This window comes from Hetaerina americana, unplaced genomic scaffold (genome assembly GCF_022747635.1).
Source record: "Hetaerina americana unplaced genomic scaffold, ioHetAmer1.1.p SCAF_3, whole genome shotgun sequence".
NCBI lineage: Eukaryota > Metazoa > Arthropoda > Insecta > Odonata > Calopterygidae > Hetaerina > Hetaerina americana.
In genome coordinates, this window is record NW_027286874.1 from 18,886,397 (window position 1) to 18,909,825 (window position 23,429).

The 23,429-nt window shown below is 40.3% G+C and overlaps 1 protein-coding gene across 1 annotated transcript in view; it reads right to left on the reverse strand.

Moving 5' to 3' along the window:
• Nucleotides 1–23,429, reverse strand: part of cdi (center divider) — a 253,646-nt gene that overhangs the window by 17,431 nt on the left and 212,786 nt on the right. The window contains exon 3 of the mRNA XM_071588086.1: nucleotides 17,280–17,328. Coding sequence (XP_071444187.1) covers nucleotides 17,280–17,328 — 49 coding nt within the window. The remainder of the gene's footprint in view (nucleotides 1–17,279; nucleotides 17,329–23,429) is intronic.

A 23,429-nucleotide genomic window follows, 5' to 3' on the forward strand; every position in this document is an offset into this window, starting at 1 on the left:
CCAAGACAGACGATACAGACCCAAGAGAAGTGGCAAAGAAAAAAATGAAAAGGAAGGCATTGGGTAGGAGGGAAAAGTTAAAATAATACTGAACGCGCTTCATTCCGCGTCTGCTATTCAGAGTTCTAGAGTGTTAGGTAACCTGAATAACCAGGAGCTGAAGGAGAAGAGGAAGGTTAAATATCAAGAAACAACAGGAAGAGTGATGGAAGGTTATTACCAGGAAACACAACTATTGCTAAAAAATAGCCTTAATTTACAGCTGTCTGAGATAAATAAATCTTAACAATTCAACTCTAACACAAAAGACACGAATGAAGACCTTTGCATGTGATTTTGAGAAACGAGTAATGAGGCAGAAAAGCAAGAGGCTAAAATTCGTTTATACCTGTACTCCGAGTCGGTTTAACTTCCGGAGCTGTACTTCAAATAAAATCTCGTGGGTGTTTTGAAATACACTCACAAAACTTCAAGGAACGTGTTTATACCTGAGGATTTATTGAAATTGATGTCTCATTACGAAGAATTTTCCGGGGATATGCACATAACTGGAAACAAACTCTCATTTAAAACGAGAAATGTCTTCAGTGAAATTTCAATGAAAAACATGAAACCGTTCTACAGTAAAATGTTAAGCAAGCAAGGCATACATACGGCTAATGGTTTACGGATTAACGACTGAAAGTCCTTGAAAGTCAAAACGAATATTAAAATGTATTTAAGCCATAATGACATCCACAATATCGCAATTTCAGCAAGATTTTCATATACCTAAACGTATTATGGATCCGATAAATCTCAAAGTGCAATAAATATTGAATTTTATAGCATTAGATAACACGTGCCGCAAGGGGATTCGAAGGCCGCCCTTGCCATCTGAATCGCCCGTGCCGACAAATGCGTCATTTTGACCATGAATTATATATGTATATTGAATCATCTAATTATTATGATTGAGTCCCCATCTGTTGAAGAATAATGCGTACCAATTTTTTTATCAAGACCATACCTACACTCTTCATATGATTGAATAAAGCATGTTATTCTGGTAGTGAGCTCCTGATCACTTACGACTTGGCGTTGTTTAATTCACATTTATATTAGATTTACTGCCGCTGGTTGTCATCAGTTTTTGCGAACTTTAAACTCAAGATTTTTCAGGAGGGATCATTCGTGGCTGTTTAGAAATGATTGCGATTTCTACGTTGATAACATCTCAAGACATCCAAAATTTATACATTACTATGGAAATAAACAATTTTCCATAACTGGTGTGAGAGCACTCGTTCAAAGAGGGCATACTCACGGGCACCGATTATGATTTTAAATGATTAGTTTGAATACGTTCAAATTGCATTACATTTATTCAAATGGAGGAAGGAAGATAGAAATTATCTTTGTGATAGCAATATACATTCTAGGCGTGTAACACGAAATGAGCCGAGCGATGATTCTGTAAATTTAAGAGCTGAGACATCCCACAGAGGACTCAAATTCAGCAACGCTATTGAATGCCCAATAGGAAAAAATTATCAAGCTCATAGATTAAAAATTATATATATTATTAAAAACATAATAAATATACGAAAAGAGATACTCAAAATTTGTCATAGCATTACCAGACGAGACCGAATGCCAATGGCTGATTAAAGCCCCAAAGATAGGCTAACGAATTTCACATTCTGCAGCAATTAAGCCTTGAATGCTTATGCTACAACCGGCACACCAAAAATAGACATTACAAGATATTACCAATATAACTGCTTTTTGCCATGATAACACAATCAGGTCGGTTTGTGTGAGAAACGAGGGGAATGGGCCTTAAATTACGCGTGAGACGGCATGAAAGGCACACACACACACACACACATATATATATATATATATATATATATATATATATATATATATATATATATATATATATATATATATATATTTTTTTTTTTTTTTAAGGTAATCTACCGGTTAAGGTAGGTTTTTGGATGGACACAACTACCAAACAAATTCCAAAGAAACTGCGGGAGATGCCGCAACAGTAACTTTTAACGGAGTCATCCGCTAATGTGCATTTCAATGCAACAATTTCAGAGCGTAAAAATCATTCGCCTTGACTGGGACTCGAACCCAGATCCCTCAATATCCGGTCGAGTGCTTTAGCCACTTAAGCTACCGAGGCGTCCTCTTAAACTCTGAAATTTTGGGGCTTTTAAAGGAACTAGATGTTATGACGATATACCGTACATACAATGTCACATGTATTCGTAGTCGTGCGCGAGGCGCCACTGTCCACGAGGTTAAAGCCAACTTTAAACACGTATGGTGTTTTCCCTTTGACAAATTCCAAAGAAACTGCGGGAGATGCCGCAACAGTAACTTTTAACGGAGTCATCCGCTAATGTGCATTTCAATGCAACAATTTCAGAGCGTAAAAATCATTCGCCTTGACTGGGACTCGAACCCAGATCCCTCAATATCCGGTCGAGTGCTTTAGCCACTTAAGCTACCGAGGCGTCCTCTTAAACTCTGAAATTTTGGGGCTTTTAAAGGAACTAGATGTTATGACGATATACCGTACATACAATGTCACATGTATTCGTAGTCGTGCGCGAGGCGCCACTGTCCACGAGGTTAAAGCCAACTTTAAACACGTATGGTGTTTTCACTCGACCGGATATTGAGGGATCTGGGTTCGAGTCCCAGTCAAGGCGAATGATTTTTACGCTCTGAAATTGTTGCATTGAAATGCACATTAGCGGATGACTCCGTTAAAAGTTACTGTTGCGGCATCTCCCGCAGTTTCTTTGGAATTTGTCAAAGGGAAAACACCATACGTGTTTAAAGTTGGCTTTAACCTCGTGGACAGTGGCGCCTCGCGCACGACTACGAATACATGTGACATTGTATGTACGGTATATCGTCATAACATCTAGTTCCTTTAAAAGCCCCAAAATTTCAGAGTTTAAGAGGACGCCTCGGTAGCTTAAGTGGCTAAAGCACTCGACCGGATATTGAGGGATCTGGGTTCGAGTCCCAGTCAAGGCGAATGATTTTTACGCTCTGAAATTGTTGCATTGAAATGCACATTAGCGGATGACTCCGTTAAAAGTTACTGTTGCGGCATCTCCCGCAGTTTCTTTGGAATTTGTCAAAGGGAAAACACCATACGTGTTTAAAGTTGGCTTTAACCTCGTGGACAGTGGCGCCTCGCGCACGACTACGAATACATGTGACATTGTATGTACGGTATATCGTCATAACATCTAGTTCCTTTAAAAGCCCCAAAATTTCAGAGTTTAAGAGGACGCCTCGGTAGCTTAAGTGGCTAAAGCACTCGACCGGATATTGAGGGATCTGGGTTCGAGTCCCAGTCAAGGCGAATGATTTTTACGCTCTGAAATTGTTGCATTGAAATGCACATTAGCGGATGACTCCGTTAAAAGTTACTGTTGCGGCATCTCCCGCAGTTTCTTTGGAATTTGTCAAAGGGAAAACACCATACGTGTTTAAAGTTGGCTTTAACCTCGTGGACAGTGGCGCCTCGCGCACGACTACGAATACATGTGACATTGTATGTACGGTATATCGTCATAACATCTAGTTCCTTTAAAAGCCCCAAAATTTCAGAGTTTAAGAGGACGCCTCGGTAGCTTAAGTGGCTAAAGCACTCGACCGGATATTGAGGGATCTGGGTTCGAGTCCCAGTCAAGGCGAATGATTTTTACGCTCTGAAATTGTTGCATTGAAATACCAAACAAATATTTTATTACTCCTAACAAAACACAAAATCCATCATCCTACTCTATATCAGGTCCCTCTTCATCTCTGAGTACTTTCTTCCTCCCTTCATCCCGTCCAACATCCCTATCCTGTTCCTTCCCTTTCCTCTTTTGCCCAACATTCTCCCCTCTATCACAGTCTTCAACATCCCACTGCCGGTCAATACCCCCTTCATCCACTTTTCCTGCCTCCACAGGATTTCTCCCAACAAACCCCTCTCTTCGCCCACAATACCAAGTACTTCCTCATTTGTTTTCTTCTCTGTCCATTTCACCTTCTCCATTCTTCTCCACACCCACATTTCAAAAGCCTCCAATCTACGTCTATCCTCCTGCTTCAATGACCACGTTTCCGCACCGTACATAGCTACGCTCCATATCAAAGCTTTTACGAGTCTTTTCTTAACATCCATACTCAGAGTCCCCGTCATCAACTCCCTCCTCCTTGTGAAAGCCTCTTTGCCTAGCGCAATTCTTCTCCTTACGTCCCTACTACTTTGACCGTGTTGGTCCAAAACACTACCGAGATACGTAAACTGCTCTACCTGCTCTAGTTTTTGCCCTCCTATTTTAATGTTAAGCTTGGCCTTTTTCTTTCTAGAAAATCGCAGAACCTTTGTTTTCTTAATATTGATTCTCATCCCATAGCTGTCGCACTGAATTTCCAATTCACTCAGCAATGCTTGTAGCCCCTTGGCTGACTGACAAACTAAAGCTTGGTCATCAGCAAACCTAACTGATTTTACGAATTCCCCGCCCACTTTCATTCCTACCTCGAGTTCTTCCCATGCCTCTTTAATCATTTCCTCTGCATACAGGTTGAACAGCAACGGTGATAATGGGCAACCCTGCCTTACACCCCTTCCTAACACTGCCCATCCTGACTCCCCGTTTCCCACCCGCACCTGAGCAGTCTGAGACATGTACAGGTTGCGGATTAGCCTCCTTTCCCTCCAATCTATTCCTATTTTCTGCAATATACTCATTAGTTTTTCCCAATTTACCCTATCAAACGCTTTTTCGAAATCTACGAAACAGGCAAATACCTCCTGGTTGTGTTCTATATTCCTCTCGATTAATAATCTCATTACTGCAATGGCATCACGCGTACCTCTCCCCTTCCTAAACCCAAACTGATCATCCCCTAAGTAATCATTTGCCCTACTCTCTATCCTTTTGTTTATGATCCTGAGAACAACTTTAGCTGCGTGGGATATCAAACTAATTGTCCTATAGTCCTCACATGACGTGGCCTTTACCTTTTTCGGAATAGGAACTAAAACTGATCTCAAAAAGTCTTCCGGCCAGGTTCCCTCCTCATAAATACTACGGATCAGCCCATATAGCCTCTTCCTCCCACATTTTCCTAAGCATTTTAAAAGTTCCACGGGAATGTTATCTACCCCCACGGCCTTATTTAGTTTCATCTCCCTTAATGCCCTTTCTATCTCATGGTCTAGTATGCCTGGACCTAAGCTGTCCTCCTCTACGTCATTTTCTTTTTCAATGTCTAACTTTGTTGGTCTGAGCTCTTTACCATACAGTTCTTCTATATACTCCTTCCATCTCTCTTGGGTCTTTCCTGCGTCAACTTACCCGCCTTATCTCTAACTGTTAGCATAGCTCTTCCTTTCTTACTTCCCGATAACGATTTAACTTTGCTGTACAGCGCACCGATTTCACCCTTCCTCTGCAGACTTTCCATAATATATATATGTGCCTTTCATGCCGTCTCACGCGTAATTTAAGGCCCATTCCCCTCGTTTCTCACACAAACCGACCTGATTGTGTTATCATGGCAAAAAGCAGTTATATTGGTATAATCTTGTAATGTCTATTTTTGGTGTGCCGGTTGTAGCATATATATATATATATATATATATATATATATATATATATATATATATATATATATATATATATATATATATATATATATTCCATAATAAAAATCATTTAGAATCCCTGTTGCATACCTCACCGTCTCTGGAAATTGGGTTTCCCGAAACCGTCAGAGAGATTTTCCATAATATTCGTGGTATTTCATACTATAGAGACAACAGAACGACCAGGTATTCCCCTAGGCATCGCCTCGATTTGATCCCGGGATCCTAAGAACCGTAGCCAAACGATTTAACAATAAAAACAGCGAAAACCACTAATTGGGCCAAAAGACAGAGTCATGAAACAGGCAATTTGGGCAGTCAGAAAAGTCTGCTACGTAGTTAACGGAGTGTTGTTGCACGCATTCTTGAAATCATTACAGGGATTAAATCGCTGAGGAATTGAATTATATGGAAAACAAATTAATGTATGTCTCAAAAGTTAGTGGTCATCATATAACCGTACCCTTACTTATTATGCACCTGAAATGCATCACATTTAAATCGCTAAGGTAACGGTATGACACTTCCAATACCTTCCATATTTCCCCAGGAGCGTAAAAAGGATAAGTGAGCCCCAATTAACACACATGTGAGCCCCTAGAAACAAGTTTAAAGTAGTACCCGCCTACACTAGAGGCGACTTGGCTGGAGAAAGAGGCCACGCGCAACAAGAGTGAAAATAAGAGTGAAGTAATTTGCACCGTAAGGCATCTTCTTTGATCCGCGGCCCCATAAACTCATTAAAAACTGTTTGTTATAGCAATACAAAATCGCAAGGCCTGTGCGAACCCGATTTCCGTTCGCAATATGAATTACCCACTCGTCATCTCTTTGAGCTTCATGGCAACATAACACAATGAAGAGCATAAATAAAAGTCATGTTTAGGCTACTTTGTAGACCTGCCACAGGTGAAAACTGGGCTAGCGTGCACGTGAACATACCGAAGACATTTTCACGCTCAAAGCTATCCAATGAGACCTACACTGCTACTCAAAACTGTCCACATGTGTAGATTACACTATTACCTATGGTGCTATTCCGAATTCGGTGAAGGATTTCCATCTTGGAGGCATTAAAAAAGTATTCATTCCGGCTCCCTTAGTGATAAAAAGTGGAAGCTTCTGAAATTTTAAGTTTGCCCTAGTAGCTCGTTGCGGGCCAGTGATCTTAAAACACCACAAAATTAATTAATAAGGTTTATTAATTTCCTTATACATTCATATCTTTTATAATTTTGCAAGCAAAGAATTTCATAGCGTTATTGTTTTACAAAACATTATTTAAAAATTACAACCTCTCTTTGAATTCCTAATTATGTTATATCGTTGTATAAATACGAATGTACAAAAACTTTAATACTACATCTAATTATAAGACGTAAATCATAGAAATATACTGGATTTTTGACTTAAAGCACAATTGATTATACTTGACAAAGCTTGGAAACGTCGATGCGTTTAAAGTGGCCAAGAAAAAGCAGCCAAAACATCCAAGTTATTGAAAATTCTCAAAATCAATATTTCTATCGGATCAAATATACACAGCCATTCATTTGCGAAGTTTATCCCACACTACACTCAAATCATCTAGCTCCATTATGCCCTGCACACAGCACGACAGAGAGTCTAACCAACTGAAATCAATACGCATTTTGCACTACATACAAACATTATTATGTACAAACAAATATAACTGCACCAGAAAATGACGCAGTTGAGATGGTCCCAAACTATGGTGCACGCATTAGTAAGTACGAGGGTCATCCGGAAAGTAGTACCCGTTCGTGCCGCATGAAGTGCTGACGACGCGAGTAGCCGCTGGACGAGGTCAGATAGCTTCAGTGGCTTGTCTGCCTTCTCTGAGCCAAGTTGCGTGACGCTAGCATTGCCTGTGTTGTTTCTGTGATTGTTTACAATGTTTAAAAAAATTGAGAACGCCGCCAGTTGTGAAGTGAGGGCAGTGATTAAATTCCTCAATGCAAGAAACGTTCGCCCATGTGATATTCATCGCCAATTAAAGGAGGTGTATGGAGACAATGTAATGGACGAGTCGTCTGTTCGGCGGTGGTGTCGCAACTTCAACATGGGGAGGGGGAACACACACGACGATGAGCGTTCGGAGAGACCGTCTGTCATTACAGACCAACTGGTGAGCTCAGTTGACGAATTCGTGAGGAACGATCGGCGCGTCACAATTGATGACATCTGTGAGCATTTTCCCAATGTTTCTCGAACAATTGTTCATGAAATTGTTAAACACCATCTGCATTATGCAAAAATTTGTGCAAGATGGGTCCCTCGCGTATCTCAATGAGCTGGCGGCGAAGGACTATGCAGCAGGAATACAGAAACTTGTCACACGTTATGACAAATGCCTTAATTTGCTTGGAGATTATGTTGAGAAGTAGTTTAAAGTATCCTCTTTCAAATAAAATTTTTTATGTTTGTTAATATTTACTTTTGTGTCTTTATTTCACGAACGGGTACTACTTTCCGGATGACCCTCGTATAATATTGAAAGAGCCGGTAGTCGCTGCCAGAAGAAATAACGGCGAAAGAAGCATCAGCATTTTCTTACATATTGCAACATTAGCACAGCAGCGGATGCAAAAACGCTGAATTCTCCCACCTTTTCAACTCACCGCTGCCAAACCTCTTAACCTTTAGGAACCTCGACATAGCAAAAAATCATCGCCTAGTTTCATTATACATGAAGTACAGAGAAAGAGCACAAGATAATCGTGCCTGGAAGAAGTTTACACGACATGGCATTACATTCCTTGTCGGAAAAAATCTATCACCTCGGATGAGCATCGCAACCTTTCGGAGAGATTTCACCATAGCGCACAAATGGCTACGCAATCAAAAATCATTAAAAAATATTTAAATTTTGCATCCAATTTTTTTCTACACTTGAAAAACAGTACGTCGAAGATGATTGGAAACACTCAAAAGGTTACCATGTGAATAAAATGGATCACTCTTCAACACGAAAAGATCATAAACCTTAACGACCAGCACTTGCCAGTTTCCATTCACAACTCCAACCTAGTTATCGCACAGGGAACATAAAGAAAACAAGTAACCACCACGGTGGATAACAGCAGGCTGTTAAAAAGTTTGAGGGAGGGAAGAAATACGTTTGTAATAGTGTGGGCTTGATTTTATAAAGACAAATCAGGAGATACACCTTGTTTGCAGCAGAGGGGAAATGATAGAAAAGCAAAATAGAAGCAATTCAGTCGGAATGGGTTATATATTCAAGAGGTCGAAAGAGCAGTCTATCTCAATGAGGGTATTGTAGGAAAGTATAATTATAGCGAAGGGCATCTATATTTCTGACCACAGCTTCATTTTCCATCGCTTCCCTTGGCAGACAAACAATAATTAGGCAAAAATGAAGGCAATAATAACAGAGATACAATGAAATGAAAGACATAGATGTTAAAACAGACGAAAGAATATCATCCAATAAACGCACAGTAATGACCAGCTGTGGAGAACCATTTCCAACAAAAACATACAATTCAATTCAATGTCAGCAAAAATAAGAATGCGGGTAGAAATAGGAAAGCAATCAATGTCGAGACTGTGAATGACGCATTAATCAGAAAGGAATTAAGAAAGGGTGAAGGTGAAAGAGAGTTGAGGATCAAATTTTTTAAAATAATCCCCCCCACACTACTGTCTCTATAGCTTTCAAAATGTAAGCAACTAAAAATCTACGAAGCATTTGGGTAGCGCAGGAAGATGCGGAAAATGTTTAATGGCACAATGTGTATTGATACACGTTATCCAAGCCTATGAAAGAAGATAAAATAAAGGAGGGAGGAAGTCAAGAGTTATCTGTTCATGGAGGAAAAATATCCGTTTGTTCCATTTATTCTCCAACACAAGCCTGGCCGCAGAGAGGTATCGACACAAACCACTGCTTCCGATACTCTTTACCTGAATTTATATTATATTTTAGGTTGTGAGATAATGACAAATAAGAAATTGTTCAAGACATTGCGTTATTTCCTTAAAAGGAGTAGTGAAAAGATATTTGCCAGTGACTTCAAATGCCCAACTATTCTCGTTATTAAGGTCTAACTTTGCGATAACGTTCAGCCGAACTACGTTTCAATGCGTTCACCATTCGACTGAGGTTAAGATGAGTTTAATGGTTACGCTTGGAATATAAACTCTGATATTACACGCAATATCATCACAATGATTTTATTTTCATCCTAATTCATGATCGCGTAAGTTAAACAATTGTGACTGTTGTGCCTATATTGTATAGTAAATCAAACAGCATGGTGATTTAATTTCTTCCTTCAAAACCATTTTATACATTTTTCCTATGCTAAAAGGGTGTTACAAATTCACCCGACTTGTGCTTCCAACAGCATACTACGCTCTTCACGCGTACGGTCATCGCTCTGGTGACTCGTGAGGGTGCCCGTTTGTGCGTCGCTAACGCTCGCACGGGCACGGAAGCGCCTGTTCAAGGACGACTGTGGAACAAATACAATTGGCTGCAACAGAGGAAGGATGAGGGGCGTTTTTGGCCCACGCCCTCCTCCCCTAATCCTTCACTTCGTCCTCCGCTACTCCGAGAGCTCTAAAGCCCACGTGATATATTGTTTTGAGCACCTACTAGGTTTCAAGAGGCCAAACCTTGGCACTGACGAAGAGAATCGTGTTAAAAAACCACGCAGTGGAATTTTATTTGGATCATGAGAAAATACGACAGTAATGCGTTTTACAATCAACTGTATCGAGAAATTCTCTCGTTGTTAGGTATTTCTATCTTCGTGATTGAGCACAGCGACATTGTGCTTCATTTAAAATGTGTAACTGCAGACGATTCGCACTCTAAACATCAGAAATGATTCCTTTCAAAAGAATAATTTACATAAATGGCACAATATGGAATGCCATTTTTTTCAAGCAAGCATATGTAAAATGTAATAAAAAAGCAAAAACCATTTTACGAAACTGCAAATATAACGAATTTCTTTCGATTTAAGTGCAACGGTTAGGTTCACGAATTAACATAGTCATGTTGGGTTATCGAGATTCAGTCACAAACACCGTTAATTTCACATGAATCAAGTGAAGTAGACATAACATCTTTGTCCTGGCACCCCGAAAATACTCAAAAAGGAAGTATCCGAGAAATCATGTCATGGGGGAAGGGAATTTAAAATACGTAATTCAAACTGTGCCCGAAAACGTTTATACAATAACGTGATAGTGTATGTGTGTGTGTGTATATATATATATATATATATATATATATATATATATATATATATATATATATATATATATATGCATATTTTTTTTAAGGTAATCTACCGGTTAAGGTAGGTTTTTGGATGGACCTCTTCCTAGCCCGAGTCTTGATGTACTCAAGTTCCGCCAATCGATTAAATCCAACTTTTTACCCAATTCATTCGAGCGAATTCATTATCTGTGAGAGGACACTGAATGAGTCCACACTTCAATACATGCGTTTGATTCTTCAAAAACAATATTCGGAGATATATTTCCCAGAATTTCAATGCTCATTAATACAATTGATGGCTTTGCAGATGCAAGAGTGGGTAAATCTGCAATCCATTTGCAAAGCCATGGCGAAGAATGTATCAATCTATCATTTAAATAACGTATCAAGGAAATTGCTATTCGGTTATTTTGGAAACCATATGCATTTAGTAATTATGACAGTCAATCTGACCCAAAGGTAAGGATAAATTTACTTTAACAAGTAGCATTGCCGTGAAATTTAATCGCCACATCATTAAGATTTTTTTAAAGATTAACTGTCATTAAGAAACATGATATTAACTACTGAAAAAGAAAAGAAAATGGGTCAAGAATAATTTAGTGCTATAATCATTCATTTCGCCACGCGTGTTTAGTGCGAAGTTCCGGGCGTTCATCACCACAATATAAGAAGATATCATTACGATCAAATAAATTAAATGAATAATGTTTTCATTGAATAATGTATTTACTATTTTTATTGGAGTACAGGATGTTTGTAGCTTACGAAAGGACTACCGGTGCATATCGTGGAATAAACCGTGTCCAATTAATAAAAATTACATATACTTCAATCAAATAAACGGTTGCCTAATAAGCACAGAAAATATTGAGTTATTTACTGTTGGAGTCAAAATAACGTAATTACTAATTAAACAAAATATATCGTGTAAAAGGAAGGAAACAACCAGCGTGGTACGAAATATTTGAGAGCTAAAAAAAACAACAAAGGAAAGGTGAAGGAATATCTTTATTGGCTACATTACTAGAGTGGACTCATCTTCAAAAAAGTAACGTATTCCGAATACTTACTGGTGCAAATGATATCATAAATATAAATTTAAGTTTCTTGTTTCAAGTACCTACATTCTAAAGAATATTGAATTTAGATACGGGATCCCGCTTATATCGTTTCAATTATTCCGACAAAATTAGAAGTAACATGCTTACCTCACTAAATTGCTGCTTTTCTCTTCAAGAGATTTCACTTCAGCAACAAATAACAAAAAAAAAACAGAAAATGAACAAGAACACTGAATTAATGTAAATTTTTTTGAAGTTTCTTTCTTCGTATTATTTTATCTTTTCATAAAAGAACATGCGCGCAAGTGGATCGATCAAGACTAATTATAAAAAGTAAGTTAGGAGAAAAATAAGGATTTGCTATAAATTAATACGAGAAAAACAACAAAATTCGATGGTGACGGTCGACTGAAGGATATGGATCACTGCAATCCCCGCCCCTCGGACACGGGGTATGATATCGAATTCCCCAAAGCCAGCAGCGAAATGGCGCCAAGATAAGAGGCCTGCAGGGGAGATTTCAGTGACTGCTTAGCAGCGGGTGGTGGTGGGGGGGGAATAAGGGAGGATGGCCGGATAAAACCTGGGTGGGAGTGGGGAGGAATTTGGGAGGATTGTCAGGGAGGAGGGGGTGGGAGGGATTGGGAGGCGATAAAAGTGGAGGGAGGGGAGGTCTTCCTAATTGGATTTGCCTCACACTCATCCACCGGCGTCTTCTTCCGCTCCGCGTGCCTCTTCGCCCCTCCTTCCCAAGGCGCCCGATTCGTACGCCCAACTGACCGCCCAGTCGATCCACGCGAGAGACAGCCGCATTGCGAGCACAAAAGCGGGGAAAGGGAGTGAGGCAGGGTGACGGGAGAGGGTAGGCAAGTGCGGCCGCCGCGTCACGCAAGTGCTGGGCTGACATTGACCCACTTACGTGTGGCCCCAGGGATGATGGGCTGCGGTGCCTTAGGCTGGAGTGACAAAGGCGGGGCTGGGATAGGGGTTGGCCTGAAGAATCCATCCGGATTGGGTCTCGGCATCTAATATTCAATCGCTCACGTGAATTAACGCCACGAATTCCTGCGCCACACAACGAATACCCTTTAATCACTCCCACTCCTGAGTCATGAATTCGAGTCAAAAATAAACCACGTAACCAAATAGAGTGGCTAAATATTTTTTGAAGGCATATTAGTAAAACCACTCGAATCACACCTACCATATCAATGGAACTGGCGTCAAGAACGGTTAGGGATACACCTTTCTCACTTAGAAGGTGTCATGTAAGACGATTTAATTCAAATAACGTATAGATTAAATGTTAGTTGCGTTCAAAAACCCGGTTCTCTCAATAATGATTTTTATCCACGAATTCTCAACGGCGAAATAATCTTGAATACAGAAAAAACAACTGGCCATGGCCGGATAAATAAGTAAATTTTTGTCGCCAACGCCTGACACCTGCGTCGATGACTGAGTCCGCGCCTATCTCCCTGCAATATATTAATTCTGTCCCAATACTAACACAACATTTTTGCATTATCAATGGAATAGAAAAATGTAAGACATCATTGCATTAACTTAAAATCTTAATGTTTATTCATAGACTTAAAAATAGTATTCGTCGGGAGTTCAATGCATGTCTTTTCACAATTACGTCGTTCATAATTCACTATGAAAACATAAAAACCATATTAAGCAAACCAAAATATATATGGTAGGCAAACATGGAACCCATAATATCAAATAAATTCCACCAGTAAAATCAATTAATTAATTTGGGCACAAATTAAATTAATTCGTTTGTAAAAAATTTAAGTTAACTATTTTTGTCCATGCATACTATTCCTTGACCTTGTATACTATTTCAGTTTTCCATTTGTTAATAGAACATGTTGATATAATATGTATTAAAAATTTTAATACATGATGAACATGAAATCCAGGCAATACAGTATCCAGGCAGTACTTATTTATGCCATAACAGTATCGATTAGGTCTTTTTATAAAAGCTGAATCCCGCGAAATTCTGTCTAGTAGTACTCGAAAAGTTGTTTAAAACGTCTTTGCTTTTACTACATGATAATGCCTTTCTAGTTTAAGTTATTTTCCAAAAAATATTTTGTTTTTCCGGGATATTTTTGTCAACGGAGTCATCAATTTAGTATAACTACCTTTCAGAATACCCCTTGACGAAGCCGTTTAAGAGTATCCAGGAAACGCGCGCCGTAACTACATTATGGCCGTGAAATTCCTATGAAAATTCGCGAGAAATCAAGAAATATCCATTTTCAAACGTATAAAAAGAATGCACCAACTCTTCCATATTGTAAACAGTTGGATGAAACCAACACTTTTCTTAGATACTTGTCCATGTTTAAACTAATGCATAGCTCAGAAATTGCGAATGAAAAAATAGTAACTTAGTGATTCTACTGAAAATTTATTAAGAGACCATACGTCTCGTAATAAATTTTCAGTGGAATCACAAAGTTACTATTTGTTCATTCCTAATATTAATCGATTCCATAAAGTTACGCCGGAAACCATCACTTTTTGCGCAAGAAATGATAAATTCGGAAATTTCGAAAAAAAGCTACGCACGCTCGGGGTTGCGCAATGACGATTATTCCATAATCCTATTATTTTGCTCCACAATTACATTAAAATCTAGGATTCTAATGAAGGGCATACTTTCTTATTAATTCTACTGACTTCTTTGGCTGGTAAAATACCCATTGTACGACCCTGAAAATATTCCGAGTGGGAGAGCTCATAAGAAAAAATTGGTTTTGAAGACTTAAAGCTGTTAAAAGCAAAATAAATAACTAAAGAACTCCCAATTCCGAAAATAGAAGAATGAGACCATAATCAAAGTCAACTAACGCGGAATTCACACACCGATATTCAGAAACAAATGACAAAAGGGCGAACAAAAATTCACTTTCAAAAAATAATATTTTGTGTTCCGCTGAGGGACACTTCGGTCAGCGTCCAGCCAAAGAGTGATTCGAACGCATGTACGCAATCGGCTGCGACGAGAATGGTACAAATGCAAAGGTGCAAACATCACGTGCTTTTTCCTCCCCACTGCCTCCCGACACAGGGTAGGTAACCACGTAAAAGTCAGGGAAATACACTCTTTAAGAGACTCTTTTCATACGCAATTACATGGCATATATTAGCCAATTTATTTATAACGAACACAAAACCAGATTTTTCCGAGTTGTGGTAGTCCAGAGGTTGAGCGTTGGACTACTGACCGGGGGGCATGGGTTTGATTCCCGGGCACGCCTCTGGGCACGTGCAGCTCCCAAGCTATGTGATTTTTCGGGTACCAGAACTTCCTGGGAGAAAATAGGTGACACAAGGAAAGCATCTGGTCCCTCTACCCTGATGTGTGATTTTCCGGGCTTAGTATTGACTGAACTTTACCATCACCTATGAAACCTGCCATCGGGTTTTAGGCGAGGGCGGAGCTCACTTAATTAGTACAAAGTCCTCCTACGGGTGAAATTCAAACATCGGGTAGGGTGGTAGTCAGTTCCTTACTTTGTGCAATCTACGGCCCCGGAAGATCTGTACCAGATTAATTGCACAACCACCACCATGGCAAAAAAAATTCCTGAAGGTGCTCAAAGACTTCGACCAGGATCGAACCCAGTCCGTCCGCTCAGCAGTCTAGCGCTCTGCTAACTGTAATATCATGCCCCATGGAACAAACATATCCAGCAAAAAAACGCACACATTTAGTCATTACCTTGGAATTTAATGGCATGCCGTAATTGTCGTCCCTCGAGAGATAATAAGGAAAACATTAGCAAGAAAATTAACGATTACAAAAATTACCTGTTCAGAGCTCTGATAGCGCAAATATCATAACTTTTGGCCCGCTGCTCCAACTTGCAAGGTGTGATCAAAACAAGACCGGACTGATTTTATTCTGCGCAAACCGCCCAACGGATCGAAAAAAGACACAGTGCGCCATATAGCGGCACATCTGACGCCTAAAATGAGAGTTGTTGCGTTTGCTTCCGTCGAGTCGCTAAGCAGCAGCAGCGGTATGTGTCTTAACCTGTTCATCGCGGCGCGCAACGGCAGCAATAAAGGAGCTAGAGGAACAGCGTGTCAGCGTGAAATTTTGTTTTAAACTTGTCAAAAGTGCTGTGGAGACATTTGGAATGATTCAGCAAGCCTTTTTTACTGAAGCTGTGAGTCGAAGCCAGGGTTTTGAGTGGTACAGTCGTTTTAAAACGGGCAGAATCTCGACAGATGAAGATTCGCGAACTGGGCGGCCTTCCACTTCGACAGTCCCCAACCATGTCAAATTGGTGAACGATTTGGTGAGGGCAAATCGCCGTTTAACTGTTAAAGAGATAACCGAGGAAGTGAACATTAGTCTTGGTTCCTGTCAGACAATTTTGACAGACATTTTGGGCATGACGCGCGTCGCATCCAAATTCGTCCCTCGGGTGCTGACTGATGAACAGGGACAAAAAAGTGTGGACATTTGTCAGAAACCCCTGCATCAAGCCAATTCCGACCCAGAGTTTCTTAAAACCATCGTAACCGGTGACGAAACCTGTGTTTACGGTTATAATGTTGAGGAAAAGGCCTAGTCTTATCAGTGGAAAGGTCCGCGACCAAAGAAAGCTCGGATGTCCCGGTCCAATGTGAATGTCATTTGGTGTCTCTCTTCGATTGGCAAGGGCTGATTCATTACGAATACGTCCCTCAAGGTCAAACCGTAAAAAAATATTTCTACTTAAAGGTTATGAAGAGGCTGAGGGTCGCAGTGAGCCGTAGGAGGCCGGACATGTGGAGGAACAATGCATGGCGTTTCCACTACGATAACGCGCCGGCTCACACGGGGCTGATCGTGGCAGTTTTTCGCCAGAACCGGAACTTCCGTGATCCCGAAGACACCCTACTCCCCAGACGTGGCTCCATTAGACTTTTTCTTGTTTCCAAAGTTAAAACCAATCTTGAAAGGGCACCGATTCGACTCTATTGCGGACATTAAAACTAATTGTACGGCGGACCTGAAGAGGATCCCAAAGGTGGCTCACCAGGCAGGGTTAGAGAGCTGGAAGAAACGTTGGCAAAGGTGTGTCGTCAGCCAAGGCATATACTTTGAGGGCGAAAAGTTCGATTAAGCTGTATCCGTCGAAATAAACAAGTCATAAAATCAGTCGTTTTATTTACCACACCTTGTAGTCCTCGTTCAGAAGTATGCAAATAAGACGGATAATGCATACAATTCTGAAATCCGTCAACAGATGGCACTCACCTCAGTCAATGCGTGGAGTTGGCCTTCGTGGACACACACCCCCATGAACCTGCAACAAAAGAAAAACGGATGAGATAAAATCATGACTCATCGGAAATGCAAAGTGAGATAATGACATCGATGCGCATAACCCTGCGGAACAAATTAGAATTCCAACCGGCTCATAAAAGACCTCTTTCCCTTGAATTAAAACCGCAATCAAGTATTAGGATTTACGTAACCCTCTATTTTGCATTTGGAAGGATTGTTATTTTTTGTTTTCTAAACCAAAGATCAGCAACGTAATAGGTGATTGATGAGTCATCACTTTCTACCTTTTATTCATGCCTCTCTATATTTAAAACTGAAAATCATTAGCGATGAATCTCATACTCATTTAAGTGAGACGATTCGTCAAAAATTATTAGTGAAACTCTAAAGAGTCTAGCATGTGGCGTTTAAAATATATAACTACAGAAAACATTGAATATCCGATAAAGAGGACTCTTCAATCATTTAAAAAAGCACCGCATAAAATCCAAAGTCCTCCATCCTTTTCTAATTTTTAAAATTGTAATATCGGCACTTCTCAACCACTGGGTGCCAGAAAAAAGTTGCAGACTAAAGTAGTCATCTGATCATATAATACACACATGCGCGAGTACGCACAAATACACTCAAGAGCAGTTGCAAATGGCACACAAGGGAGTACCTTTGAGTGGATAGATAAAAGATAAGTGAATATTTTTCGAGCGCTGAAGCGTAATCAAAACCATCGACAAATCGAAAGGCACTTATTTCCCAAGGAGATAAACCCGTCGACCACAACAACACCTACTTCCGTCTACAACTCCTACTCTCACGTTCGAGCTCTCAGTCGAGAGACACGCCTGTTCCGTGAAGCGCGCTCGTAACAACATCGAGATCGGGATTCCGAAGTAAGGGCGAAGACAAGGCGGGTTTCAGGACTCATCCGGCCGTTAAAAATCTCCATGGCTACCGGCGGGATCCCCTCGCAGGCGGCGGCGAGAGGGGGTTTGTATCGCTGTATCCCCATCTCGGAGACGACAACTCCCTTTGCAGCCCAACCCTTCATGAAGTCTTCGAGAAAGGAACCAAAGGATGAGGGGGGTAGGAAAAGGAGGCGGGGTGTTAAACAAAAGGCTCACAAGGCAAGGGGAGCCTTTATCGACCATCTCTTTCGTCCATTCCCTGCTCTCATCGTCCCGACTCCATCCATGCGACGGAGGTCAAACCAATTCGGAACTTCGTCAACTATTACCGCGGTTGATGAGGGACATTGACCCACAAAAATACCTTATCCCGCAAATAGCGTACAAGGAAAGTTGATGCGTAAACAGATTATAGACATATCGATGATAAACGTTAACGACTCTCACGATACCTCTTAAAAATTCAGTATAATGAAGGCTGGAGGTCATTAAAAGGTTGGCTTCCAGTGTCGCCGCCCTATCAAGATTTTCAAAAAATTTCTCTAGATATTACAGGCATTTTTAAAATAGACAACGTTATACACTTCAATTTTTTTAGCGGAACAAATAAACCTTCAAAGGGCATGTTAACCTACGAAAGAAGGTTGCAGCAACGAAATTATCAACACTGATTTTAAGTGTCAATTTTGGGTACATTTAGCATCCACAAACCCTCTGCCTATTCCGTCTACCATTTCACAACTGTAGATATTACTCTATTATTCACTTCTGAGAACTTTTCAATGTTCTTTTGCACGGATGTATGTATGTGTACCCATGCATACATATGAAGACGCACACACACATTTCGTTAAGTGACGAAGCGCTAGCAGAACGATATTACAAGTTACAAAAATTTTCGTGCCGGGGGAAATGTAACCGTAGCGCATGATACAGCTAATTATATGAGCAATAGGATGCGTGCGCATTAGTAAAATATTTATTACGATAACTCCGTGGCAAAGTAAAACCAAACAATGATTTTCGCTTAAAAAAATCGGAAAATTCCATGTTTTTTAAAAAAAATTCTACATGTTGAATTAACTGAATAATAAAATAAAATAGGAACGTGCGTACCTCCGATGAGGGCAACTAAAGGCGAAACAAAAACATGAAATAAAATTCGCAACAATGTCATCAATTTATTAGGATGCAATCAAACTGGACTTAACAAACCTTATGCTTTCACAAAAATTATGGTTAATTTGCTTCGTAAGCGACGAGATCGGTTTTCCCTATTACTTCTACTAATTGTATTAAACACACATGAAACAACTTTCGATGTCTTGCAAAAGATGGCAAACGAACTATATCGTCGGTGACAGTGCGATGCATTATCATTGGGTGGTGGTGTCTTCCTCATAAATCTGCCCAGCCGTATATTAAATGTCATGGTCCTCTCGACGCCAGAATACGAGGAAAAGAAGACTTAAGTCCACATTAGAATATGACGCTTTACACGGAAACCTAGTTCGAGATTGGCTGTAGTGGCGGTTTTCAGTGGGACTTTGACTACAAGAAGTGTTTTATAAGGTGTAACGTACGTGCTCGGACGTCCAGTTTTATGGGATGTTATAACCATAATTATCGTAGGTAATCTATCTATTGAACGTAGGTTTTGGACGGTTCCTAACCACTATTTTGAATTAAGTTTGGAGTGAACTTCCCCGCTTGCCGTATTATATTTCCTTCTTCAATTCTTCATAATTACTTTCCACCTACATTCATGCCGCCTAAAAAGCTTCATTCTCTCCTTTCCTTTAAGAGGATATATCTTCCGAAGAATATTCGGACAGAAAAAGACAGGATGCCGGAACTCAGATAATCTCTTTTTTTGTCGCTAGCGAAATTTTCAGATGTTTCTAATTCTTCACGTCCTGCAATAATAATTTCATTAAAATTCGCCAACTGTCCAAAATTCGTTATCTCAACACCTGACAACACTATAATGATGGCCTCACGAATGATGGCTTATCAGTTGAGCTATCCAGACGACAGAGGAAATCTGACACTTCATCATAGATTTAATCAAGCACTGAAATATGATTACATTATTTACTGATTTTTTTTAAAGTATGAAGGTTATTCCGATTTATTATTGCGTCAATTAGAACCAGTCATCATATCGATAACACCCCACTGTAGCCAAGCACAAATTTTTATTCTTTCTTTGTCCACCATGACACACACAAGATTACATAGATGAGATGATGGGACTAGTTTATAGAATAGCTCACACTGATTGCGTATAATTTCACTTACTGAAATGGTCGAGATAAAAGCCACTTAAAATAATCACATGAACACATCACGAAGTAATAAAGTCACTGTTTAACCACATTTTCGGATAAAATATAAAATAAATAAACTGGTTCATAAATAAAAACAGATGATTTAACTTAAATCAATTAGCCCCAGAACTTCAACAGCAAGAAGTAATTATTTGATTTACACTGAAATTTAGCGAAGAATAAGGCGGCCATTTAAATATGATCGTGCTCTTTCTTTTATTATCACTGAATCAGATCCTCGCAATTACACTAAATTTATTCCCTCGAAGTAATCAAATGAGAGCGACGTATTAAGGAAATAAAGCAGGAAGAACGGGCGCAGGGGAGACATAGCAGTACCTGGTATTAGAGGGGCAACGGCAGCCACGGGTAGACAAGCATGACGAATTCAAACGGTGGGCATGCATAGAAAAAACTGGCGGTCATCAGAGGAAACGCCGTAAGGAGAAGTGAAAGTTCGGCGGCTGAACGGAAAACTTGGTTGGAATGCGTAGTCTTTCGCGATCGCAAACCCAGGTCCTACCTCCACGAAAAACTCACTCCGTTCCAATCGACGAGAAAGATGGAGAAGCATGGTAGAAATAAAATTGGAAGATGGAAACCTTTCATCTAGAGTCGGAATACGCGAACTCTGCGCTAGCCTTCAGGTGCCCTCGTAGTCGACAGGTCATACCAAATTCCATTATATTTTGAACTATGTCTTCATCTACATCCCTTTAGGTCAACGCTTGGTTTGGCACAGGAGAACTTAAAATCCAAAACTACATGAAGGAGATGATCGACGAAAGGAATATGGACACAATTACGAAGAATTCTAATGCAGGTAATATACTTGGCTATTCGATTATTTTCCCTGCAATCTAAAGTAATTACCGATAGAAATTATGAGGCTAAATTTTCCTTTTATCACCTAAATCTATTAGCATTTTCAAGAAAGGTTCAGCCGTTGATGCCTTGAAATAAACATAGAGAAGGGACTATTTCCATTTTAATAACAGTTGCGATATGAACGGAATGGGTTACGACTACAAACGGGCTATACAAAAAAATGAAAATCCGCGGGACTTAGGCATGGGAATGTGAAACGATTCGTGAATCCCCGGATGTAAAACGAAGGGAAAGGCATGAAGTTCACAGCAGAGGGGGGGTTGGTTAATGAGATGGGGAATACAACGCCGGGGGAAGCTAGCATTCTCCATAGCCAGCTTCCGCCGTATAGGTGCTCGCGCGACGAACGCGGGGAAGGGGTGAAAAGGGGCTTATGGCACTAGAAGGGGTGTCACGAAGAGGGGTTGGGGTGGGCAAAGACCGAGAGATTCAGTTCGGACGTGAGGAGGAAATTGCAGGGGAGCGCGGGGAGGGTGGGCAGCAGACTCGGCGCCCCGCCGCCCATCCGCCTCCTTCCCCGCAAACCGACTGGCGCTGCGGCTGTTTTGGAGTACTGCAGCGGAGTCTCACGCCGCGCAGCACGATGGGGAAAGAAAACAAGGGGTTGGAAATGCTCGGGAAAGTAAGAGAAAAAAGCGACGAGGTTGGGTGAGGGGAGTAGGGGTTCTGGAATCGAACTAAAAGGAGATTCGAAACGAACTATGGGCCGAGGAAGAGGGCACGAGAGCTGAAGTAGGGGAAGAAGGAAATATGTAGGGAGGCAGACAGAAGAGAAGTGCATGCAGTCGTCTGTCATTCCGACTGACTGAAGCTAAACGACGCCAAACTTCGCGTGCACGCAATCAAAGGTACACTTACTCGCCTTACGTCGCTCGTTCATTCCCAGTTTTGGAAATATAATCAGACACGAGTAAAGCCTTCCAGTAGAGTTAGGACTAAACAGGCACACAGCTAACTACTTGAGAAACAATAAGATTTACCACTTATTTGGTTTAAATTGGTCAAAAATGGCAAAAACAATGGGATACGAGATGTGTAACATCTAGATCTTCGACAATCACTTTTACCTATAGATGATAGATTTCGTACTTTTAATATTTACGAGGGTAATCCCAAAACTACCCGACCCAACAAAGCAAACAAATATTTTGGAAAAAATTTATTTATTTTTCAACATTATCTCCTTTCTGCACTATACACTTTTCCCGGCGATGTTCAATACGTTCGATACACTTTTTATAATAAGAGCTGTCTTACTCCTCAAAATAGCCATTCACTGCCGACATCACTTCTTCGGTTGGAAAATCTTTGACCACCAAGCCATTTTTACAAGTTTGCGAACAGAACATGTTCTGAGGGGGCTAAATTTGGCGAATAGTGCATGAGATAACAATTAAAACTTTATTTCATGAATTTTGGCCATTGCAATGATGGATTTGTGAGCTGCTGTATTGTCTTGATGAAACAACACTTTCTTCTTAGCCAAATGCGACCGCTTTTGCTTGCTTTCTTCCCTCAAACGTTGCAATAAGTCGCATAATACTCGCCGTTGATAGTTTTTCCTTTTCAAGATAGTCAATGAAAATTATCCCACGCGCATCCCAAAAAACCGACGCAATGACCTCGCCAGCAGATGAAACGCTCTTTGCCTTCTTTGGAAGCGGTTTTCCCTTTTGAATCCTTTGTTTTGATTGTTCTTTTGTCTCAGGTGTGAAGTAATGGACCCATGTTTCATCCATGCTTATAAAACGGCACAAAAATTCTGCTTCGTTGCTGTGAAACTTAGCTAAACACTCAATTGAAACATCTTCACGACACCGGTTTTGCTCGAATGTGAGCCCATTTTGCACACAGCTGTCTAATTTCCAAATTTTCTGTTATTATGCGATGTACCGCACTTTTTGAAATACTTACTATGTCTGCTAGCTAGCGCACTTTCAGTCGACGATCATCCAGTATCACTTTGCGGATTTTCTTCACCGTTTCTGGAGTCGTCACCT